Source organism: Periplaneta americana, chromosome 13, assembly GCF_040183065.1.
Source record: "Periplaneta americana isolate PAMFEO1 chromosome 13, P.americana_PAMFEO1_priV1, whole genome shotgun sequence".
Taxonomy (NCBI): Eukaryota; Metazoa; Arthropoda; class Insecta; order Blattodea; family Blattidae; genus Periplaneta; species Periplaneta americana.
The window spans coordinates 56911018-56932582 of NC_091129.1; the positions used below are offsets into that span (position 1 = coordinate 56911018).

The 21565-nt window shown below is 36.6% G+C and overlaps 1 protein-coding gene across 1 annotated transcript in view; it reads right to left on the reverse strand.

Moving 5' to 3' along the window:
- The window catches only part of Rrp6 (exosome component Rrp6), an 84873-nt gene that overhangs the window by 42278 nt on the left and 21030 nt on the right, over positions 1-21565 (reverse strand). Inside the window, exons 4-7 of the mRNA XM_069843286.1 lie at positions 18009-18125; positions 17279-17475; positions 13614-13800; positions 6103-6246 (exon numbers count right to left, since the gene is read on the reverse strand). Of these exons, the coding sequence (XP_069699387.1) occupies positions 6103-6246; positions 13614-13800; positions 17279-17475; positions 18009-18125 (645 nt within the window). The remainder of the gene's footprint in view (positions 1-6102; positions 6247-13613; positions 13801-17278; positions 17476-18008; positions 18126-21565) is intronic.

Below are 21565 nucleotides of genomic sequence, written 5' to 3' on the forward strand. Positions count from 1 at the left end.
TACACATTCTACAGTACATATTTATTTTCCTCTGTAACATATTGAGAAAGATCCCAGCTGACATGATCAACAGTGATGAAATATGAACGAGTTATATTATTGTACACTGTATTACAAGGCTCTTCTCAGAAATTCCTTGTGCACTTTGTTTATGTCAATCATCTCGCTTCAGTGAGCTTTGACAAATTACCGACAGTAATTGCTTAAGAACTCTCTCACTCAGAATGCTTACTGTTTGCAGAAATAACCAAATTCTTTTCATTGCCTTTTAATGCAAGGAATCTAACGGTACATTGACAAGCAGTAGTCTTATGTTATTGAATAAACACGAACAGTTTAATTTTCAGTTTGAAGAAGTTTGTTCAAGTGGTGGGTTGTCTTGTGTTCTGTGCTAAAGTGATTGGATTGTTCTTTTTCGATCGTCCTGTACACACTACGAGGCATGGCATCTTCTAATACAGAACGAAAACGTAATTTGTTAACTATAGACACAAAATCACTTCAGCAACGAAAAATCAGCAATTTCTTCAAGCAATAAGGTACGTACTGTACTGTGTCATTGTTATCATTATTATGTATAGTACATATTTTGTATGTGCAGTGCAGTATTTTAATGGTACATTATCGTAAAGAAACTTCATACATATTTTATGTTCCATTATCTGACAACTGCATATCCGAATTATACTTCGTCCCAATCAGTTCAGATAATAATCGACGTCCCACTGTATTGTACAAGATATTTTTTTATAACGATGTTAATACAAGGTATGTTTATTATTATTATTATTCCTACAAAGGTAAAGTTATAAATTGAAAGTAGCCGAGAATGAACTACGTTCTTAGGGTTATAATTAGAAAGGTTAGGGTGCTAGTCAAGCATTTTGTGAATGATGTGAGACGTGTCTAATGTTGTTCTCTGTTAAGTACTGAAGTCTGGTGCTCCAGAATGTTAGCAAGGTATTCAGTGAACTTTCTGTAACATTTCCTACAGCACCAATTGCAAGTGGTGTGCTCTGTAGTCAGGACATTCCACATGCGTCTTATTTATACTTTGAGATCCATATATTTATTTCAGCAGATTTTACCTTCCTTTTTTACTAAACAGTATGTGCACAGAAAATCTTCATAATTACAAATTAGCACAATTTTGTAATGGTTTATATTAAGAACCCCATTCTAGACAGAAAACCTGACTTTATTGAAACAAGATAGAGATAAAGCAAGAACCAAAGCAGAACATAGCAAAACACCAGAAGATACTCAAGATTGGAGGAAAAAGACTGCCATTCTTAAAAAAGCAATCATAACAGCAAAAAAGAACAGTTTCAATAAATTTATTGAAAATATTAATTACAGAACCGATAGCGCTAAAACATATAAATTTCTGAAGAATATTTCCAATACACAGGAAAATACTAGCCAACCTATTATTCATAATAACAAAACACTAACAGATAGTAGACATATAGCAAACGCATTTAAAAAACACTACTCAAACCCTCACAGATTACATCCCAATACCAAAAAAACTGACAAATTTATCAAAAGAGAATTACATAAAAATAATAAAAACAATATTACTAGTACAAAACCTGAAATATTTCATCAAAATTTTACTTCCAAAGAATTAACTCTAGCTATACAAAATTTAAAAACCAAGAAATCTCCTGACCCCAACAACATTCATTCCGAATTTTTTAAACATCTGGGGGAAAAAGCCAAGTCTGTACTTTTATCCATTTTCAATTTATCATGGAACACCTCAATTCCTGCAGCTTGGAAAAAAGCAATCATTGTACCAATTCACAAAAAAGGGAAACCTGCTCATGATGTTAATAGTTATCGACCAATAGCACTATTAAGCATGATAGCAAAAACCATGGAGTCCATGATCTCCAACAGATTAACTTGGTATTTAGAATCCCAAAATCTTTTATCACCACGACAAGCCGGCTTTCGACAACTACACTCTACCAATGAACAAGTCATACGCCTCGGCCAAGAAATAAAAGACAGTTTTAACAAGAAAGAAGATACCTTGGCAATATTTATTGACTTTCAGTTAACATATGACTCTGTTTAGAGAAATAAATTATTACTAAAACTCCAGAAATTAGGTATCTCCAGCAATATGTTCAGATGGATATCAGAATTCCTTAGTCAACGATTCATTGCCACTAAATTCAATAACTCACTTTCTAGTTACAGACAAACATATCGAGGTCTACCTCAGGGTGCTGTCCTCAGCACAACTTTATTCAATATTTATATAAATGACTTACCCTCCCTATTAGAGGAATCAAACATGAAAACAGCACTATTTGCAGATGATATAGTTTTGTGGACTTCCGGATCTTACAGACAAGGAGACAAAATTCAAAATTCTGCTCTTAAAGCTCTAAATCAACTACATGAATGGAATACATAAAATTTGATGACACTCAATTTAAGCAAAAGTAACTACCAAATATTTTCACTCGGTAAAAAAGAAACAGAATTCAGTATCCAATACAATGGCCAACACCTTCCTAGGACTTATGAATCCAAATATCCTGGAGTTATTTTCGATAGTAAGTTAACATGGAGCAACCATTTGAAATACATTTCTGAAAAAGCTCGTAAAAGATTCTCCCTTCTAAAAAGACTAGCAGGAAAGAAATGGGGATGCTCTAGGAATACTTTGAACACTACATACAAAATGTTTATACAGCCAGTGCTGACATACTGCGGAGAAATTTTGATTACTTCACCTTTCATAAACGACATAGAATATGTTCAAAACCAAGCTCTCAGACTCATTACTGGTGGAATCAAAACAACTCCAATAGATTCTATGAGATTCCTCACTAACATTAACAGCATCAAAATGACAATAGAAGAAAAAGCACTGATTCAATATGAAAAACTTATCAGATTACCAGGACACAACTGGCATTCATACAGTCCTCTCTGTAGATTGAAAACTCAAAAAAGTTTCATATCCATTGTTCAAGAATTAAAACAGAAAATCAATATCCCGAATTTAAAAGAAAACTTACAAATTAAACCCAAACCTTTAACTCTATTAAATATAGAATATAATCTAAATTTAACAGAAGAAATACTGAAATCAGAAGTAAACATTGAAATACTGAAACAATTGTCTTTAGAGACAATTAATATTAGGTACCCTCCACAAAACTGACTTCATTTATACACCGACGGATCCTTGATCTCCAGAGAACAAGGTGCCGGTGCAGGTGTTACGTGCTGTCTCTTCTCACTTTATAGATCTCTTGGATATGGAACAACAAGTTTTGATGGTGAAATCATTGCAATAAGGGAAAGTCTCAGGAATCTTCTATGCCACATCAATAAATTTAGGAATGCAGTTATATTGTCAGACTCCAAAGCAGCTATTCTATCAATAGTCTCTAAACACACACCTTCATCTCAAACAGCAGAAATAACTAAAATGCTCTCTCAATTATTATCACTCAATAAAAGAATTGTATTCCAATGGATACCATCCCATTGTGGAATCCTGGGAAATGAGAATGCGGATGCTTTAGCAAAGAAGGGCAGCACTGCTACTTACAGACCTGTTACTAAATCTACGTATTACTCTGTGAAAAGATTTATTAAATCTACATACTTAGACTTCAACAAACAAAATTTAATAACACAATCCCAAGGGAAAAAATGGAACTCTCTGCATCAAAATCCACAGTTAATTCCCGATTTACCACGAAAATCGTCTGTAGCTGCATTTAGATTGGCAACAGGCCATGATTGTTTGGCCAAACACCTGCATAGAATTGGAATATATCAGTCCCCTAACTGTCCATTGTGAAACTCAAACCAAGAAATGGATTCGGAACATCTCAAAATCTGTGCTTCAGTGGCTGGTCATGATAATATCTTTGAAAAGTATTGGAGTGCAAGAGGTCAAATGACTTCGTTGTCAAATGTCTGGCATTAGAAAACAACAACATATTAAGAACATTCCATTTGGGATAATGGAGACACTGTTCTGCAAATTGTGTAACTCTAATACAGAGATGGACCGACATCACCTTTCAGTATGTCCTGGCCTAAAGTCACTCATGGAAGTGGAATGCTACTGGGAAGCCAGGAAGATGTCTTTTTTTTATAAAATTGTTTCTTAATGTCTGTTCACTTGTTGTTTTCTTTGAGGGTTAATGATTCTATAATCAATTTACCAGCCATTGGACAAATAAATATTAAGAACATTATACTGTACTAGTGTCATAAGAAAGAATGACTCAAAGAATTTCTGTTTTGAATAATGCAGTACATTATGTTTAATTGCTAGTGGAAACAACTGATGGCAGCAAAAATTAATAGAAGCTGTTAATATTGGTTTCACTCATTTGGATTTCCAGTCTGTTATTTTCAGTTTACAATTCATTGTTGAATTTCTAATAAGTCAATTTCTAATCACAATATCCTTACTTTATTAAAACACAGTCAATTGTATAATAAGTCACATTGACTGTGTTTTAATAAAATTGGAATAATGTGATTTGTTATTTTTGCATTGCTGAATTGTAGCAAATAATGGGAAAGTTTATTTCAACTCATTTCTGAATTCTGCAGCTATTTAGTGACTTAATGGTGAACCTGAAGAAATGTAATTGGGATAATACGTGAAGTCAAAAAGTGTTGTAACAATGTAGAGTGTCTTTAAATGGCAGTTTCATCATTAGGCACCCAGTGACAAAGGCAATAGTGAAGTGGTATAAACTTTCTGGAGAAGAGATGGCATGTGGTCAGAGGAAAGGTTGTTCAGGAAAACGACCTGTCAATGTGGAAATTACGGAATGAGGGAGTCATTTATACATAATCCTAAGTAGTTTGTGCACAGAGCTAGTCAAGAGTAATTACACATACTTAAATCTACTATGTCTAAGATGATATATATATATATATATATATATATATATATATATATATATATATATATATATTTTTTTTTCGTCTGAGGTTTCACTCTTACAAACTACAATTATTAGTACTTAAGTTGAAACCGAATGACCCTCCAAAAAGACTTGCTCTCTGTGAAAATTTACTGGCACTAATAGAGGATGATGAAGATCGACTTTCAAGAATAATTTTAGTGACATGGTAGTCTTCCACATCTGTGGAAAAGTGAACACGCACAATGTCATGGTTTGGGGAAGCGAGAATCCACATTGCGTTATGGAGACTGAATGTCACTCCCATAAGTTAAATGTCTTTTGTGTTACATTGGAACAGAAAATGTACAGCCCCTATTTCTTCCAGGGACATCGTTGAGTGGTCACTGAGGTCCCCCCCAACTGGAATGTCTGCGACTTCTTTTTATGGGGTTACATAAAATATATCATCTATGTACCTCACTGCCTCAGAATCTGCAAAAGCTTTGATACCATATCTCTGGTGCCAATGATTTATTTCTAGTATACATGTTGAAGAGAATGTGGTATGCATGGGAATAACATCTCAATGTGTGCTGTGTGACAAGTAGGGAGCACAGTGAGTGTCTGTGAGGTAGGCACTATAAAATTTTTTGGTTGCACCATTTTCATGTACATATGACTATGACAAGGATGCTACATCCATTTATAATAACAGAGGTGTCCAAATAGCTATATCAATAATGTAGCAAATGTTCGCGTTATTGTCACGTATTCTGTCAAATTTATTTGTTTGTACAGTTTCTAACTTTAGAATCTTTAATAAAAATAACTAGTCTACTGCTCTAAATCAAGAGTTTCACGGTATATTTAGTCTATAAGATGCAATCATGATTATAACATTATACCTTATGTAGGATCTTCAGGGCTGAGTCAGAGATTTTCATTTGCCTACTATTTGTCCTAATCAAACATTATTACTTCAGCTTCGAACGTCTGTGGTTCTATATGTTTATCACTCAAGTAAATTAACTCTTGAATAATGAAAAGTTTAAAATGTATATATACAGATTATACAGAGACGAGGCAAAACTATACTTTCGTAATGAGAAATCTATGCACGTCTTGAAAGGTAAAGCAAGCTAACAATATACAATCCATTGCACTGTGCAGAATAGTAGAATTATATGTAGATTCTGACCTTGACAATAGTTGGCTTAGTGAAGATCTCGTTGAGGCAGTGTAGTTTATCCCTGAGAGTCAATGTGTCGATAATGTAGTCTGTATCCCTTGTTGAGATCTGCATAAGGCAGGTGAACCCTTGGAATGAGCGGTATGAGTGATGCTGAAACAAGCGACAAGTTTACAATTAGTAACACTTGCAATGTAATACTATATAGCAAGTCTCTTATTTTATTCTGACAGAAGAGAACTCAATAAGCATTTTGACAATTCACAGTACTTTAGAGGTAAATGTACTCTCTTCTTTCTTATTGTGGGTCCAAGAATAGTGAGTTTGTTTGGTGAAAAAACAGAAGCAAAAGTGTAGATCCTATGTCACACTAGTTCTGTGGTATTTGAAAAACTTATGACATCCAAATGATTTAAATCATAAGAAAAATTCCCAAAATAGTTACCGAACTGTCCGCCTACATTACCTACTTTCCATTGTGGATGATCCTAATAACTCAGATCTCCAATGTTGCTCCCTAGTGAGACTCATGATCTAACAGACTGATGTGGATATTGTGTAATTGACTAATAGTAACGTAACCAGAGACATTCCACCAGTAACCAGAACCATTGTTGCTCATGCCCAACAAGAGTAACAATTGAGTTGGTCCCTTACATCATGTTTCGGCCAACAGCATAGTTCAGACAGAAGCAAATTCGACTGGAGATGAGGCTGTCCTGGATTCGAATCCTGTTTGTGTTGATTACCTTTTCTTTTCTTAAATTGGTTATTTAATAATGCTATATCAACTGTTAAGTTATTTAGAAATGATGGAATTGGTAACAGCGAGATGAGGCCGAGAATTCGCTATGAATTACCTGACATTTGCCTTACAGTGACGAAAACTTTGGAAAAATCCTAATCGGATTATCAGCCCAAGCAGGAATCGAACCCACATCCAAGCTCAACAACTCCAGAACAGCAGGGAACTGGCAGCTCAGGTTTCTTCAATGATTTTCTCCAACTGTTTAAGGTGAATGCCAGGTAATCCCATGGTGAATCTTCAGATTCATCTTGTCAATATCATCTCACTATCACCATAATAAGCACAGAACAGAAAGAGAACGATAAAAACATCCAGACAATAGAGGCTGCAGCCACCCACTCAGCTACCAGCAACAATGTTGGACCATTAGGCCTTTGAGATCATGGCACTGTCATCATGCCAGTACTGTGCCTGAATCCTCAATGACAGCAGCCCCAGGAGACAAGAGAATTTAGAGGCAACTCAGTAACTTGAACCATGGCAGAAAGAGAGAAAGAAAAGTAAAAGGGCACTAATATATTGAGAAATGAACTTAAAAACAGAAAAAAAAAAAAAAAAGAACTGCAGGAAGTCCACTGGAACCAGATTTGTCTTTGGTCACTCCCCCCCCCCCCCCCACAAAAAACCGCGCACGCACACGCACACGCACGCGCACACACACACAGACAGGGCCAGATCACACATATCTGTGTACAAGCATTCTCACTATGTGATCATGTCACTGTTTCCTCCTATTTATAACTAATGTAACATGTGTAAAATGTAGTTGGTTTGTTATTTTTGTGTTTCTTTCATTATTTTGTAACAAACAATCTTAGTACACGCACCTTTGTAGTAGCCTGTATTCTTTTAATTGTGTTGTGGTCCAAGTGTATGTTTCTGAATCATATAATAAAACAGAAAAACTATAATTTTCATAAAATTTCATTTTTTACTGAAAAAAGCATAAAATTCTAATTTCCCATTTATCCTGGAGTTGCTGCAAATCTGAGACTCATTCAACAACAAAACACTGAACCAGTGAAGATCTAATAAACAAATCTTAGAATGCAAAATGAATAATCGTCAGAACAATGGATGTGGAGCACTATGAGGTAATGGTGAAACATATTATATACAACTATAGCCCAAACTGGAAATGAGCTACTTACTGCACTGATCCAGCAGAAGTACAGTTGTCATGAAAAATTACACGTAACTTATTACAAAATTATTTAGGAACAAATAAATGTATTACATAGTTTAAAGAAATATCTTGGCCTACTTACATAATACACATTTCATCACAAATGTTACAATATTAGACATTAAATATTTACAAACATAAACCTCTTAATCCTTTTATGATTTGTTATAGGACACAGTGACTATTGTGACTTTCTTCTATTTTAACCACAGCACACCCGACAACAATGTGACTTTTATTCTTAATAATTCACCCTACAACAATGGGTATTCTACTCAACACAGCAACACAATAGTCGTTATTACACTCCACACAATGACAATGACAATACACGACGTGTATTATTGAGAACAACAATGTACTCCTAATTTCAATTAATGTTCACAATGCACTATGTGCAGAACAGAACTGTCAGTTCTCAGTTCACAGATCGCTTGCCTTGGCTAGATCTTCTAGCTCACCACTCAAGTTCACTGCACGTCGAATTCGCCTGGTGGACAGTCACAGTTACGGACTCATTCACTCAGTTCACTGCACGTCGAACCCGAGTCTCCCAGCGGCAGTTCTCTGCACGTCGAACTCAGGTCTCCCAGATGCGGTTCATTGCACGTCGAACCCAAGTCCCCCAGATGCGGTCCACTGCACGTCGAACCCAAGTCTCCCGGCTGCGATCCACTGCACGTCGAACCCAGGTCTCCCAGATGCAGTCCACTGCACGTCGAACTCGCCTGCTGTCCAAGACTTGAAGACTCAAGACTGACTTACGACTGCTCGCACTTTTATTACTACACCACATATCCTGAAATCTTCGATTCGCGTGGCTTTCTGGATCTTCGAGAGAATTCCGCTTCTAGATGTTTCCCTTGCTCTCTCCACTCTGGGTCGTCACTGTAGCCTTCTCCCCTCGCTCCATACCACACTACAGCTCCTACTGAAGCTCGAGTTTCCGTTTCCCCGCGCCTTCCTTCTCGCTAGATGTGTGTGCACACTCCTGACGCAACCAGAACTTTCCAGACTGGCGCCACAATATAATTTTTAAATAGTCCATTGAAAACGATACTCTGTTACAAAAGAGAAATACTTATATCTGGAAAAACTGTGTTCCACGTCAGCTGATACAGTTGTACATACTTGAAATTAGGCACATCACTTAAATCTACACTTTCAATGACGTCATCATGATGTGTTCGATAACACATTTGTAATTTGACTATATGTATTATATCCACTATTCTGACATATGTCTATAAGTTCGGTCCAGTACTAGGACACCATCCTATAAGCTCAACGGACACATTTTCAGGTGAGGTTTGTTGCACCTATAATTTCTAAACTACACAACATATTTCAATGAAGTAAAGAGTGATCGACAAACAAAGAATCATAACCTTAAGTTGAAGCGGGTAATGCCATCCAGCAATACAGAAGAGAGAGAATTTGAGGCACGAATTGGTGGATCGCATGGCAGCCGAGGGAGTGTAACTTGAGTTTCAGAATTAAATTTGTCACCATAAATACGTTTGTGTTTAACATTACTTACATAATGCTTCACGTTGACACCAGTGGCATATACTGGTTTAAGGGTCTGGGCTACCACTGACCCTATTATTACACAAAATATATTTTAAAATCCCTATAATAAAATTCCTTACCTATTTATATGTGAATTCCAGACGTCTTGATTGGGACGAAAATACTTTGATGACTTCGTCATTGAAATTACAGTTGGGCCGCTTGCGAAGTTTCTGTAGAAATGACTTTTCAATGGACATCAGTGCCAAGCCGGATAAACGTTCTTGTGTATGAGTTGACCTACAGTAGGATTTTATTCTCTTCAATGCAGAAAATGTTCTTTCTACCGATGCTGACGTAGCTGGTATTGTCAGAATTAATGTTGCCAATTTAAGGACTTCAGGAATAACTTGGTTCAGCTGGTTTTCATATATGGTAGATAATATTTCATGGATAGGTTTGTTCGAAAAATCAAAGACTTCTGCTGAATATATTACACTTAATTCATTTTTCAAACGTACTTGATCAAAGTGACTGTTATAGGACTGAAATAATTTGTTTAGTGCCTTATTCGGGAAGTTTTCTCTATAAGCAGAAAATTTTTGAGAATCTAGAAGATGTGTGAACTGAAGCTTTCCATAATCAGAAAATCTGTCAGTAATTTCCATGTGCATACGATCTAGTATGCTGTAGTACAGCTGCCTGTATTTCAATTCATCTCCTTTTCTTCGCTTTAATGGTGGTTCCATTGTATTGGCTGAAGAATTTTCATTTTCCATATTACTCTATATGGACGGAAACTCACTACGTCTGAACTCGGATATAGTATTTTTTAACTTTGATACCTCTTGCAAGCAGTATGCTATGTCTAGAATTTTTGTCTGAAGAATATTGTAGAGCACATCTGTATGTGCGAACACTCTAGCATAGACTTCAAGAAGAAATATATTCTGAAACTGTGTGAAAAAATACAAATATCCTTGAGCCTGCACAATTACATCATTATCCTAGTTTTCTTCAGAGTCATTACAAATGATATTTTCAAAGAAAACAGTCAGTTGTTCTCTGTATTCCTTTACTGTATTTACAAGCCGAGATGTAAAATTCCATCTAGTTGGTGCTACTTTTGGGAGTTTCTTTTTCATAAATTCTAGAGTTTTTCTGATCTTTTAGGAGATGATGAGAAAAATGCAGCTAAACCCGACAGTGTTTTGAAAAAAATGCGGCATTCTGGAATGGTTGAAGTAGTTTGTTGCAAAACTAAATTGAGAACATGGCTGTAACAATGGACAAATAGTGCTTGAGGATACTTTTCCTGAACTTTTGTTTTTAAGCCATTAATATTTCCTGCCATAACTGAAGCACCATCGTATGTCTGTGCAATTAACTTATTGCCGACATTGTATTCTGCTATAACACCTTCCACATGCTGAAACACAGCAGCAGCAGTTTTGCCCGAACTGACATTTGTGAATCCTATAAACTATTCTTGAACATTGGCAGTACTGTCGACGTATCTTAAAACAGTGGACAATTGACTCTGATTAGAGCAGTCACTTGTTTCATCAACAACAATGGCCACAAAAGGTGCTTCTTCTATTTCAGATTTTATGTTCTTTATCATAACCCCACTTACAGCAAATATTAAGTCATTCTGAATTGCGGGAGAAGTACCGAGGAATACTGTTGAACTCTCAAGAGGATTGGCCAGTAAATGTCAAATTCACTTAAGGAACTTAAATATTCAATATAATTTCCTCTATTGTCTGATTCCACACTCTCATTATGACCCCGAAAAGCCAATTCTTGTTTTCCTAGAAAGCAGACTGCGTTAATAAGACGCAGTAAAATCTCTCGATTTTTTTTTCACAAGAGCATTGTGTTGGTTGATGTGTAGAGCTTTTTGCTTATCTAGCTGTAAATCAATTCTTGTCTTCCCAAAGTTTGCAAAGTTCATGCTACTATGAATATGAGCTTTTGATTTGTCGTGTTTTAGGACTGCCGTTCGAAGGGAGTTTATATTAGAAAACCCCTCTTTTGACCACACATTAGTTTCGCGGCTAAATAACAAACATGGCCAGCAAAATAGTTTAGACAGTTTAGAACTACCACACAACCAATTCCACTTACCATATGATGTTGAAGTGAAATGGCGTGTGTACTCACGGTGTTTTTCTTTTACGTCCATGGACAAATTTAACTCAGGAGTTGGTCTTTCCATTTTCACAATTTCAACTTTCTCGTGGTATGTACGACGGTTAAAAGGCACTTTTAATAAACCTTCTATTACACAGTCATTTTCAACACAAACCTCTCCAGAAACTTGTTCTGCCATATTTTTCACAATATCACTTAATTGGGAAATTAAAAACTTAATAATTCACAATTAGTATAACTCTTAGACACTCGAACAAATCACAAATTTAAAATACTGCACTGCAAGAACACAATCACATTAATGAGCTAGCGTACTAAGCGTATTGTTGCTTCGCGCCTTCGAAGAAACCGATCACGAGAGCGGCAACTCACCCGGCCTACACTGCACGATAGAAACAGAAGGGAGAGGGGGACGGGCAGTTGTGCGACGTGAGCGGAACGGCCACAGGCTACCCCTCGTAGCAGCGGTTTCTCCAGTGATGCCGCCTTGACAACTTGTTTCTTTTCGAGAGCAGAGAGCGCATATAAATCTAACAATTACTTTAATTTTAATTACTGTGGTAAAACTAATACGGTAATACAAAATTATTACATTATGTTATATTATAAACCTTTTCTTTTGTAATTTCCTTGGGCTACCGCCGGTAGCCCCGGTAGTCCGCAAAATACGCCCCTGGTTGACACTCCTAGAATCTAGCACGTAATATTTAAAACATTTGCAGATTATATAAATCTGGCTTTCAGGTAGTAGCTCCCTGTAAAGCAGGTTTGAATAATTTCAAGGAAAAATTGTTCCGGAGCCGGGTATCGATCCCGGGACCCTTCGCTTAGCGTGCAAACGCATAAAGCAAGTTTGAATAATTTCAAGGAAAAATTGTTCCAGAGCCGGGTATCGATCCTGGGACCCTTTGCTTAGCGCGAGCGGGAGCTACTACCTGAAAGCCAGATTTGTATAATACATTCGTTACTGGAGATACGTTAACAGAAAGCCACAAATTAAATCACACAGTATTGTGTGTAGTTGAGTTCTGGCGTCTTGTCAGCTCATTTGAGTTGTGTGGATATAAAAAGGAAAAATTGTGACAGTGTCGTGTATAGTTCCTGGGGTGGCTCAGTCGGTAGAGCGTTCGCGCGCTAAGCAAAGGGTCCCGGGATCGATACCGGCTCCGGAACAATTTTTCCTTGAAATTTGCAGATTAGTTAATTTTTTTTTTCAATAATAAGCACACCATCAAATTCTGAAATACATGCTCTTAATTTTGTATACACTGTACTTATTTTATTTTTTGACTTATCTCTGCAAAAAATGTGCGCAAATTGATGACTGACACACTTCAACACAACTGCAATGCTAGTTGTTGCTTATACTCTGACGGAGCAAGTACTGTGCAGATTTGCAAGGAGGGTGCATGTAATCAGTGTCACAAACTCATAATTGGGTTTAGTCATTACTTGATGAGAAGAATCGCTAGCTTGTCTACACCTTTTGCGAAGTTCAGAAAGAATTGTTTAGTTCAAAATGAAATGTATATTATGTATGTATATCAAAATATTTCTTTAAACTATTACATTCATCTGTTCTCAAATAATTTTTCAATAAGTTGGGTGTACTCCTGCTTGCTCATTGCAGTAGCTCAGTTCAAGTTCATTACACCTTGGGCTATATATGCAATGTTCTACCATTATTTTATAGTGCTCCAAATCCCTTGCACTGATAATAATTCAGTTAGAAGACGCCAGAACACTGGATAATTTAACAGCTTAAAAGTTTACATAAATTTGAATACTGTAATTACTATCTTCTAAAGGTTATAATAAAGGAACTAGGTCCTGATGTTACAGCCACAGCCTACTTACCTCCAGATCTATAGCAATTTCTGAGTACTTGGCAAGGTCTTGCAGCAGACCTGGCAATTGATCTGGCATATCCACCATGACCAGAGGTGTATCCTCCACTGCACTGTACATACGTGGCTTAACTTCCTTGAGTCGATCAGCAGGTGGAGAAAAGCGCATCAATTCATATTCATATGGATGACTATAGCTGAAAGGTAACACAAATAAAGTGTAAAATGATTTTTAATAGTATTCAGTTTCAAATAAAGTTGCATCTGAGAAGTAACTTTTGATTACATGCTTATAATTCATTCATTGTTCTGGCCAAGGGCAGGTCTTTCACTGCAAACCTAGCTTTCTCCATTCTTTCTTATTTTCTGACTTCCTCTTTGTCTCCTCATATGATCCATATATGTATCTTAATGTCGTCTATCATCTGAGATCTTCTTCTGTCCCAAACTCTTCTCCCATTCACCGTTCCTTCCAGTGCATTCTTCAGTAGGCAGTTTCTTCTCATTCAATGATCCAACCAATTCCTTTTCCTCTTCCTGATCAATATGAAACCGCATTTTGTACCTTTCCTGTATCAGTCTGTATCTATATTTAGCTGGCTGAACAAAATGTTAACATGTGGCATTATTCTGTGAAAGAAAGTAAGCCAGAAAGCAAACTCTTTGTCCTTCAAATTGTGATGCAGACCTCTAACTTCTTGTACTGTTGTGTTTGACAGTGAATCTTCCAGGTTTAAAATCAGCCAATTGAAGAGTCTTTGTGCTCATATATAATACTGAGAGAACGATATTTGAAATTCTACCTTACTGTTGACACACCAGGAATTCTCAGAGCTACAACTGCCTTTAATACTGCTGAACACTAAAGAGACCTTGAAAAAAATTGGAAGTGCTGAAAGACTATAGAAGAATACTATTGCGGACTTATTCTGGAATGCTGCCTTCTCCATTATGAGGTTTAGTTGATGTGCATAACAGTGCACGTATTGTGCAAGTGGACAGTGCTCTTTCACTCTGGTTTACATGCCTCCTGTGTTGCCACTGATGCACTATCATAGAACTGAGTGATTATTTTCCTCCGGTCATCTTCAGAAATCTTATCTACCTCTTTTAAGGTAGAATCTGTAATAGAGTTCGCAGTCTGATCTGCAGAATTAAAAACTCCCCAAAATCGCTCACAGACAGGCCCATTCCACTCATATCTAAACAATTCAGTGTACTATAATAGCAGCACACTTAGCGTCCTTCAGTTCTTCAATCTTTTCATGGCATACTTTCAACATACAATGAAGTAAGTCATTTTGAATGGACTTAGAAGTATCTTTGAACGCTTTGTTATTGTCAATGTATTCTCTAATTGCACAGTCTAGGCTTCTTATCAGATTAATGAACTATGAACACACTGGGATTGTCTGATGTTTCTATGTCATTAATAGCCATGCAACACTAGTTCGAATGCCCCACAAAATTTAATGCACTCTATAATTTTCGACAAAATGTATCGATTATTTTAAACTTGGCCATTATGTTTCTAGACAGATTCTTGATAAGCTCTACTTTGTAGCATTGCAATATTACACTGCCAAGTGTACCAACATCCAATGAGTTTGTAATATGTTTCTTTCTGTTTCAATTCTTCTTTATACATATTCATTCAGATGACCAAAATCTTTAACACTTGTTGTAGATCACTATCGAATAGGAGGAAAGGAAAGAAGAACAGAGCATTTCGTATTTCGCATGAACATACCAGTCATTGTCACAAACAGTTCTGTTAAATTTCCTAGTGTATACATAGTTTTTACCAGTGTATACATAGTTTTTACCACAATTTGCTTTCTGCACAGTAATAAGATCTGGCATTGGCCACCTTAGATTTTAATTCTAGTTTTGACTTCTAATGGGTGCTTTGAGAAAGTAGTCTAGAGTGGTGAAACAAAGGTTCGTGATGTACTGTATATTTTTTAAAACTGTTTATACAATACAGTAATTCAAATGATAAAACTTACCTCTGGATTAACAGAATACTTAACTTATACCCTAGATATTTCACAATAACTAGGCATAAAATATAGAGAACAGCAGAAAATACATTTAAAATTACCACAATACAAGATGATGAACCACACAAACTTACTCACACTGTTTTGAAAGTGGAAAATAATCTCTATTTTAACGAATTCCCCTATAAAAGCATACCTACTGTACACAGACCCATACTGGAAGACAATAAACTTAACCATTTGTTGAGATTATATGAAAATAATGGACCTGTTTACGCATATATTAAAATGTATTGTATTATAATTATTTGAAAAAATGTAAAGGACAAAAATATATATATATAAAATAAACATCTTTCAAAATTATATTTTTAGTAGTGCCTAGGCAACCTTGTTCCATCACTGCTATGTACCAGAGTATAAAAGGTAAGATAGTAAGTTTCACCAAAGAAAATGACGAGCACACCATGCTGGATAATAACAAGCATGGTATTGTGTGAAAAAAATGCCTTGGAGGAGAAAGGTGAAGTACTGTTCTGCACATAAATAGACACTGCTATCCATGCAATATGTTAGTATGAAGGGAGAAGCTGTCACTGGACTAAACACCATTTTAACTTGGACAAAATATGCAATACTACACTACAAACTATCGTAAATGTACTGAAAAAATCAATATCAGAATTCATTAGACTCTTCACTGGATATGACTGTCTAAATAAACACAACAGAATAGGAATAGCAAAAATAAAATATGCAGCTATGAATGAGAATGTTTTCAATATACAAAACTATATGCAGAAAAGCAAAGAAGACAAGATCTGTCAAGCTTACATCATTAGAAAGCAAGAGGAATGATGCCTTGGAGTTTTGTTCTTCAATATACAAAACTATATGCAGAAAAGCAAAGAAGACAAGATCTGTCAAGCTTACATCATTAGAAAGCAAGAGGAATGATGCCTTGGAGTTTAGACTAACATTCAGTTATTAAGAAAGGGAAGAGAAGTTTAATAATAATGGGTTGTCTGTTCAGTCAACTGTCTGAAAACAGGTTTGAACCTCATAAGTGACACCAATAAGGCACCACTCATGAGGGAACTAAACCAAGATATAATGGGAGGTAAATTAAAGGTTATAAATATTTAAAGGAACACAAATCTTTACCTACATATTAATTTTCTATTATATTCAAATACCCTTGAATGCTACCAGTATTAAGGGTTATTTCTGGCTACATTATGAATACAGTTTGTTATCAGCACTTCATTTTTTGCCTCCAAATTTGCAGGGTGCTTTCGTAAATTTACCATGCCTTATGTCTATATCTTCACCATAGTTCTGAAGTTTGCCTACTCTATTCATCGACTAATGCCAAGAGAACAATTCCCGAAATAAATAACAAAAAATCTGAGTATAAACTCAGAGGATATTGATATACTGGATGACCTCTAGTTAGACGAGAGGAAAATTCCTTTCAAATTCGGAACAGGCCAATACTCATAAACCCAAAATTAGATGACGATGATGATGGTGATAATTATTGTTATTATTACAATCATCATTATGATTTTAATTAAAATACTCTTGCTATAAGAATTAACAAAATTATGTACCATATTTTGGTAATTTTTAACGTTTGAAGTAGAGAGGCATAATCTATAGTAAACAATACCTTTCTTCTCCATCTTCTGATATCTGCAGCATTATTGATAGAGGCTTTAACGAATTTGGTTTCTCTTTTATCCGAGGCTCAAATGGAGATAATGTGTTATCTATCTTATCCTTGAACTTGATCTGAGGGCGCTGGATATTCTTCGCAGTTAGCAGTCGGATGGGCTGTGGATTTGGTATGTCACTGTTGTTTGCAGCCTGTTGCAAAAAAAAATCACTTTTAATAAATATACCTAATTTACACTTACGGCCATAGACCATTACAATGATTTAATTCATCATCTTTTGATAGTAAATCTGTTTTGTAATGTAAGCATGTATTCCGATGTAAACGACATAAAGGCATAGTGGACAATTTACCTTTGGGGAAAGCTCAAAGCAATTGAATATGCTATGGTAATAAAAAAAATTGTCTGGCCTACAATCGAAATGTGCCTTCTTCTCGTTTGCTTAAGAATTTAGTCCATTTTCTGCAATATGAAAGTTTTAACTTTCCAAAGAAATATTGAAAAATAAACTCCTGTAATTTTTCTAACCTAAGTAATTGTTGCAATGAAACTGATTCGTTAAAGCAATGATTTGATATTTCTCATCATAACTTAAGAGAATTATGTTTTCACAATCAGTACTACAGTCAATAGTAATGATAAATAACTCCGACAGTTTGATTCACACATACTTCCAAAATATCGACCAGTAGTTTAACAATAAGTTAAATGGTTATACCTTACCAGTCTATTTACATTCCAGCTTCCACTGATGGGTCGAGTACACGATCCCACGGCTTCAACGAGAACAGCTGGTTCTGGATTTCGCCGAATACCAGATATTTCATCAAGGTTAAAACCCTATCACAAAAGAAATGGAATGAAATAGCTATTATATATGTTAAAAAATTAGGTAATTCGCTAGAGGTGAACCAAAGAAGGCACAATTACCTCCCATTTATCCCCTTCCTGAAGTTCACACCACACATCACAATTCAAATCCAACACAGGATTGCATATTATGTTGAAATACGATCTCCTCCGACAATAATCTTTGTCATGGGCTTCCACCTTGCCACTGATGTAACTCCACAGCCCCACAATGCACTATACCATACGTTATGAAGGAAAAGATTTTGGTAATTATGCAGCATGCATTCGACCAAGCAGCCTCATAATGTAAATTATCCATTTAAGGAAGTATGTGCCCTGGACCTCTATTGTGGAAGGCAGTCATAGAAGTAGACAAGTTTGTGAAATATTAGTATGCAGTAATACACACATAAGTGCTTGTATATGGGAGTAAGAAAAATGGTGACCTGGTCAATGCATCCTGCATAATTACAAATATTTCCATTCTATTTCAATATTCAGTTACATATTATATCATAATAAGATGCTTTTACACAATAACCTCTTTTCTAAACTTCCACTTTGCTGAGTGATCCAGGAGTATTACTGGAGAATCGAAAATTTCAGTTCACATATTATGCTGATTCGTTTATTCCCACACAATAAAAAAATCCTACATTACACCCACGATATAACCCACACCAATTCCCAACAGACTAATTATGCCTAACTATAATTCCCTTTCATCACATCATTGACAACGCACAATCTTAGAAACAATAATTGATGGTGCGACTCTTGGTGGTGAAAAAGTTCAAGTTTTGAAGATTGATCACACCAGTACATTTTTATGTCTGCTGTCTTCTTTGAGTTCAAATAGGGCAGCTGTACCTCTGTTTGTGCTGTCTCTGTACCATTCACAACAGCTGAGCAGTCAGCAACATGAAGGCTTGCGACATCAGGGTCCTGGGTTCAAGTAGGGATTTCAATTTTTTTTAAATAACGTCGCTAATTTTTATACCTGTCTGCATTCAATTAAAAAAAAAGTGGAACAACTTATACCCAACACCTGTGCGTTAATACTTGGCTCAACTTGGAGATTAAAAAAATATATAGTAACTTTTATACAACCATGTAACTTTTATTTCTACCTTTAACCATGCACCCGTCAACAATGTGTATTCCACTCAACACAGCAACCCAGTAGTCGCTATTGCACTCCACACAGCGACAATGACAATACACGGGTATTATTGAGAAGAACAACAATGTACTCCTAATATCAACTAATGTTCACAAGCACTATGTGCAGAACAAAACTGTCAGTTTTCAGTTCACAGTTCGTTCGCCTTGGCTAGTCCTTCTAGCTCACTCACTCAAGATCACTTACGCCGAACCCAAGCCTTCCAGATACAGTTCACTGCACTTCGAACCCAAGCCTTCCAGCTACAGTTCACTGCACTTCGAACCCAAGACTTCCGGATACGCCGCACTCGCCTGGACGCTACCAAAGTTACGGACCTACTCAAGTTCAATGCACGTCGAACTCAAGACCTCCGGACGCGTCGTCTTCGCCTGGACGCTGCCACAGTTACGGATCTACTCAAGTTCACTGCAAGGCGAACTCAAGACCTCCGGACGCGTCATCTTCGCCTGGACGCTGCCACAGTTACGGATCTACTCAAGTTCACTGCACGTCGAACTCAAGACCTCCGGACGCGTCGTCTTCGCCTGGACGCTACCAGTTACGGACCTACTCAAGTTCACTGCACGTCGAACTCAAGACCTCCGGACGCGTCGTCTTCGCCTGGACGCTGCCACAGTTAAGGATCCACTCAAGTTCACTGCACGTCGAACTCAAGACCTCCAGACGCGTCGTCTTCGCCTGGATGCTGCCACAGTTACGGACTCACTCAAGTTCACTGCACCTCGAACTCAGATCCTCTGGATACGTCCCTGGTGTCTAAGACAAGACTTGAAGGCTGACTGAAGACTAACTACTGGTAACTGAAGAAGACTGCTAGCGCTTTTATTACTAAATCACATGTTCTCGAACCTTCGATTCGCGTGGCATTCCGAATCTACAAGAGGATTCTGCTTTTAGAGGTTTCCCCTGCTCTTTTCGCTCCGGGCCGTCCCACAGCCTTCCTTCCCCTCACTCCGCCACAGCGCCCACAAAAGCTCGAGTCTCACCTCCCCATGCCCTCTCGCTGGATGCGCGCAGTATAACACAATAACTATTCCCAAATTTCTGATGTGGTAAAGGGCATGAAATTAAACATTTTTTCTTAATAAAATAATGTCCGGAAATGCTTCGTTTTCAAGTGATAGTGGTATGAAGGAAAAAAAATTAAAGAATCTCAACTGGGAAAGTTACTTTATTTACTTTCTATGGTTACACAGTAACTTTTTTTATCTAATACTAGATATTAAGAAAATTGACAAACTCTAGGAACTGTTCAAAATTGCGACTGGCAATGTTGATACACAAAATATAATGCCGTATGATTGAACGATGAATCCTTCGAAATATCTGTGGTCGGTTATGTAGATCGTCAAAGGCAAGAATAATTCTAGTAACTAATTCTTCTGCTGTGTTGATGGGTGTTTAATAAACAGTTGATTTAATATGACCCCAAACACAAAAATCAACTGGAGTCATATTTGGGGAAAAAAACGTGTCGGCCAAGCAACTGGACCTGCTCTCCCTATCCAATGATTCAGAAAATGTACATTTAAATAATTTCGACAATTTAAGCCGAAATGTGTGGGTACACTGTCGTGTTGTAAGATCATGTTTCTCGGAATATTAATCAAGACATCTTCAAGTAGCTCCGGAATATGGCTCCTCATAGATTCACTTTGTCAAATTAGCATTGCCATAAGCTACTCCAAATGTCTTACGGATGTCTGCAATTTCAATATCTGTATACTGATGCATTTTAATACCATGAAATTAAATAAACAGATCTTACGACGATATTTTGTGACATACAACAACAAACTAAGTTCAATTATTATTTCCATGGCAACAAGAACAGCTGAAACATAAATGCAGGCCATAATGTGAGTGATGAGGTCTGTCTTTTATATGAAGCATTTCCGGACACTACTTTATTAAGAAAAAAATGTTTATTTTAATGTCCTCTATCACATCAGAAAATTAGGAATAGTTATTATGTTACATCCTGTATATCAGTTAGGAATTATTTTCTTCCCAAAATAAAACAAAGATAAACAAACAAATTAATGCAAAAATATATATGTCCACCTGTCACCAGCATTTATCCCCACCTGGCATCTTTGAGGCACAGAGTCGACCAAGTTGTGGAAATAGTTCTCGTTCTGAGCAAGATCTTGCCAGGTAGCCAGAACTTGATCCCACAACTGAACTGGATTTTCAGAGGTGGGTTATTTAGATATTTTCCAATCCTCCTCCATTTCAGTTC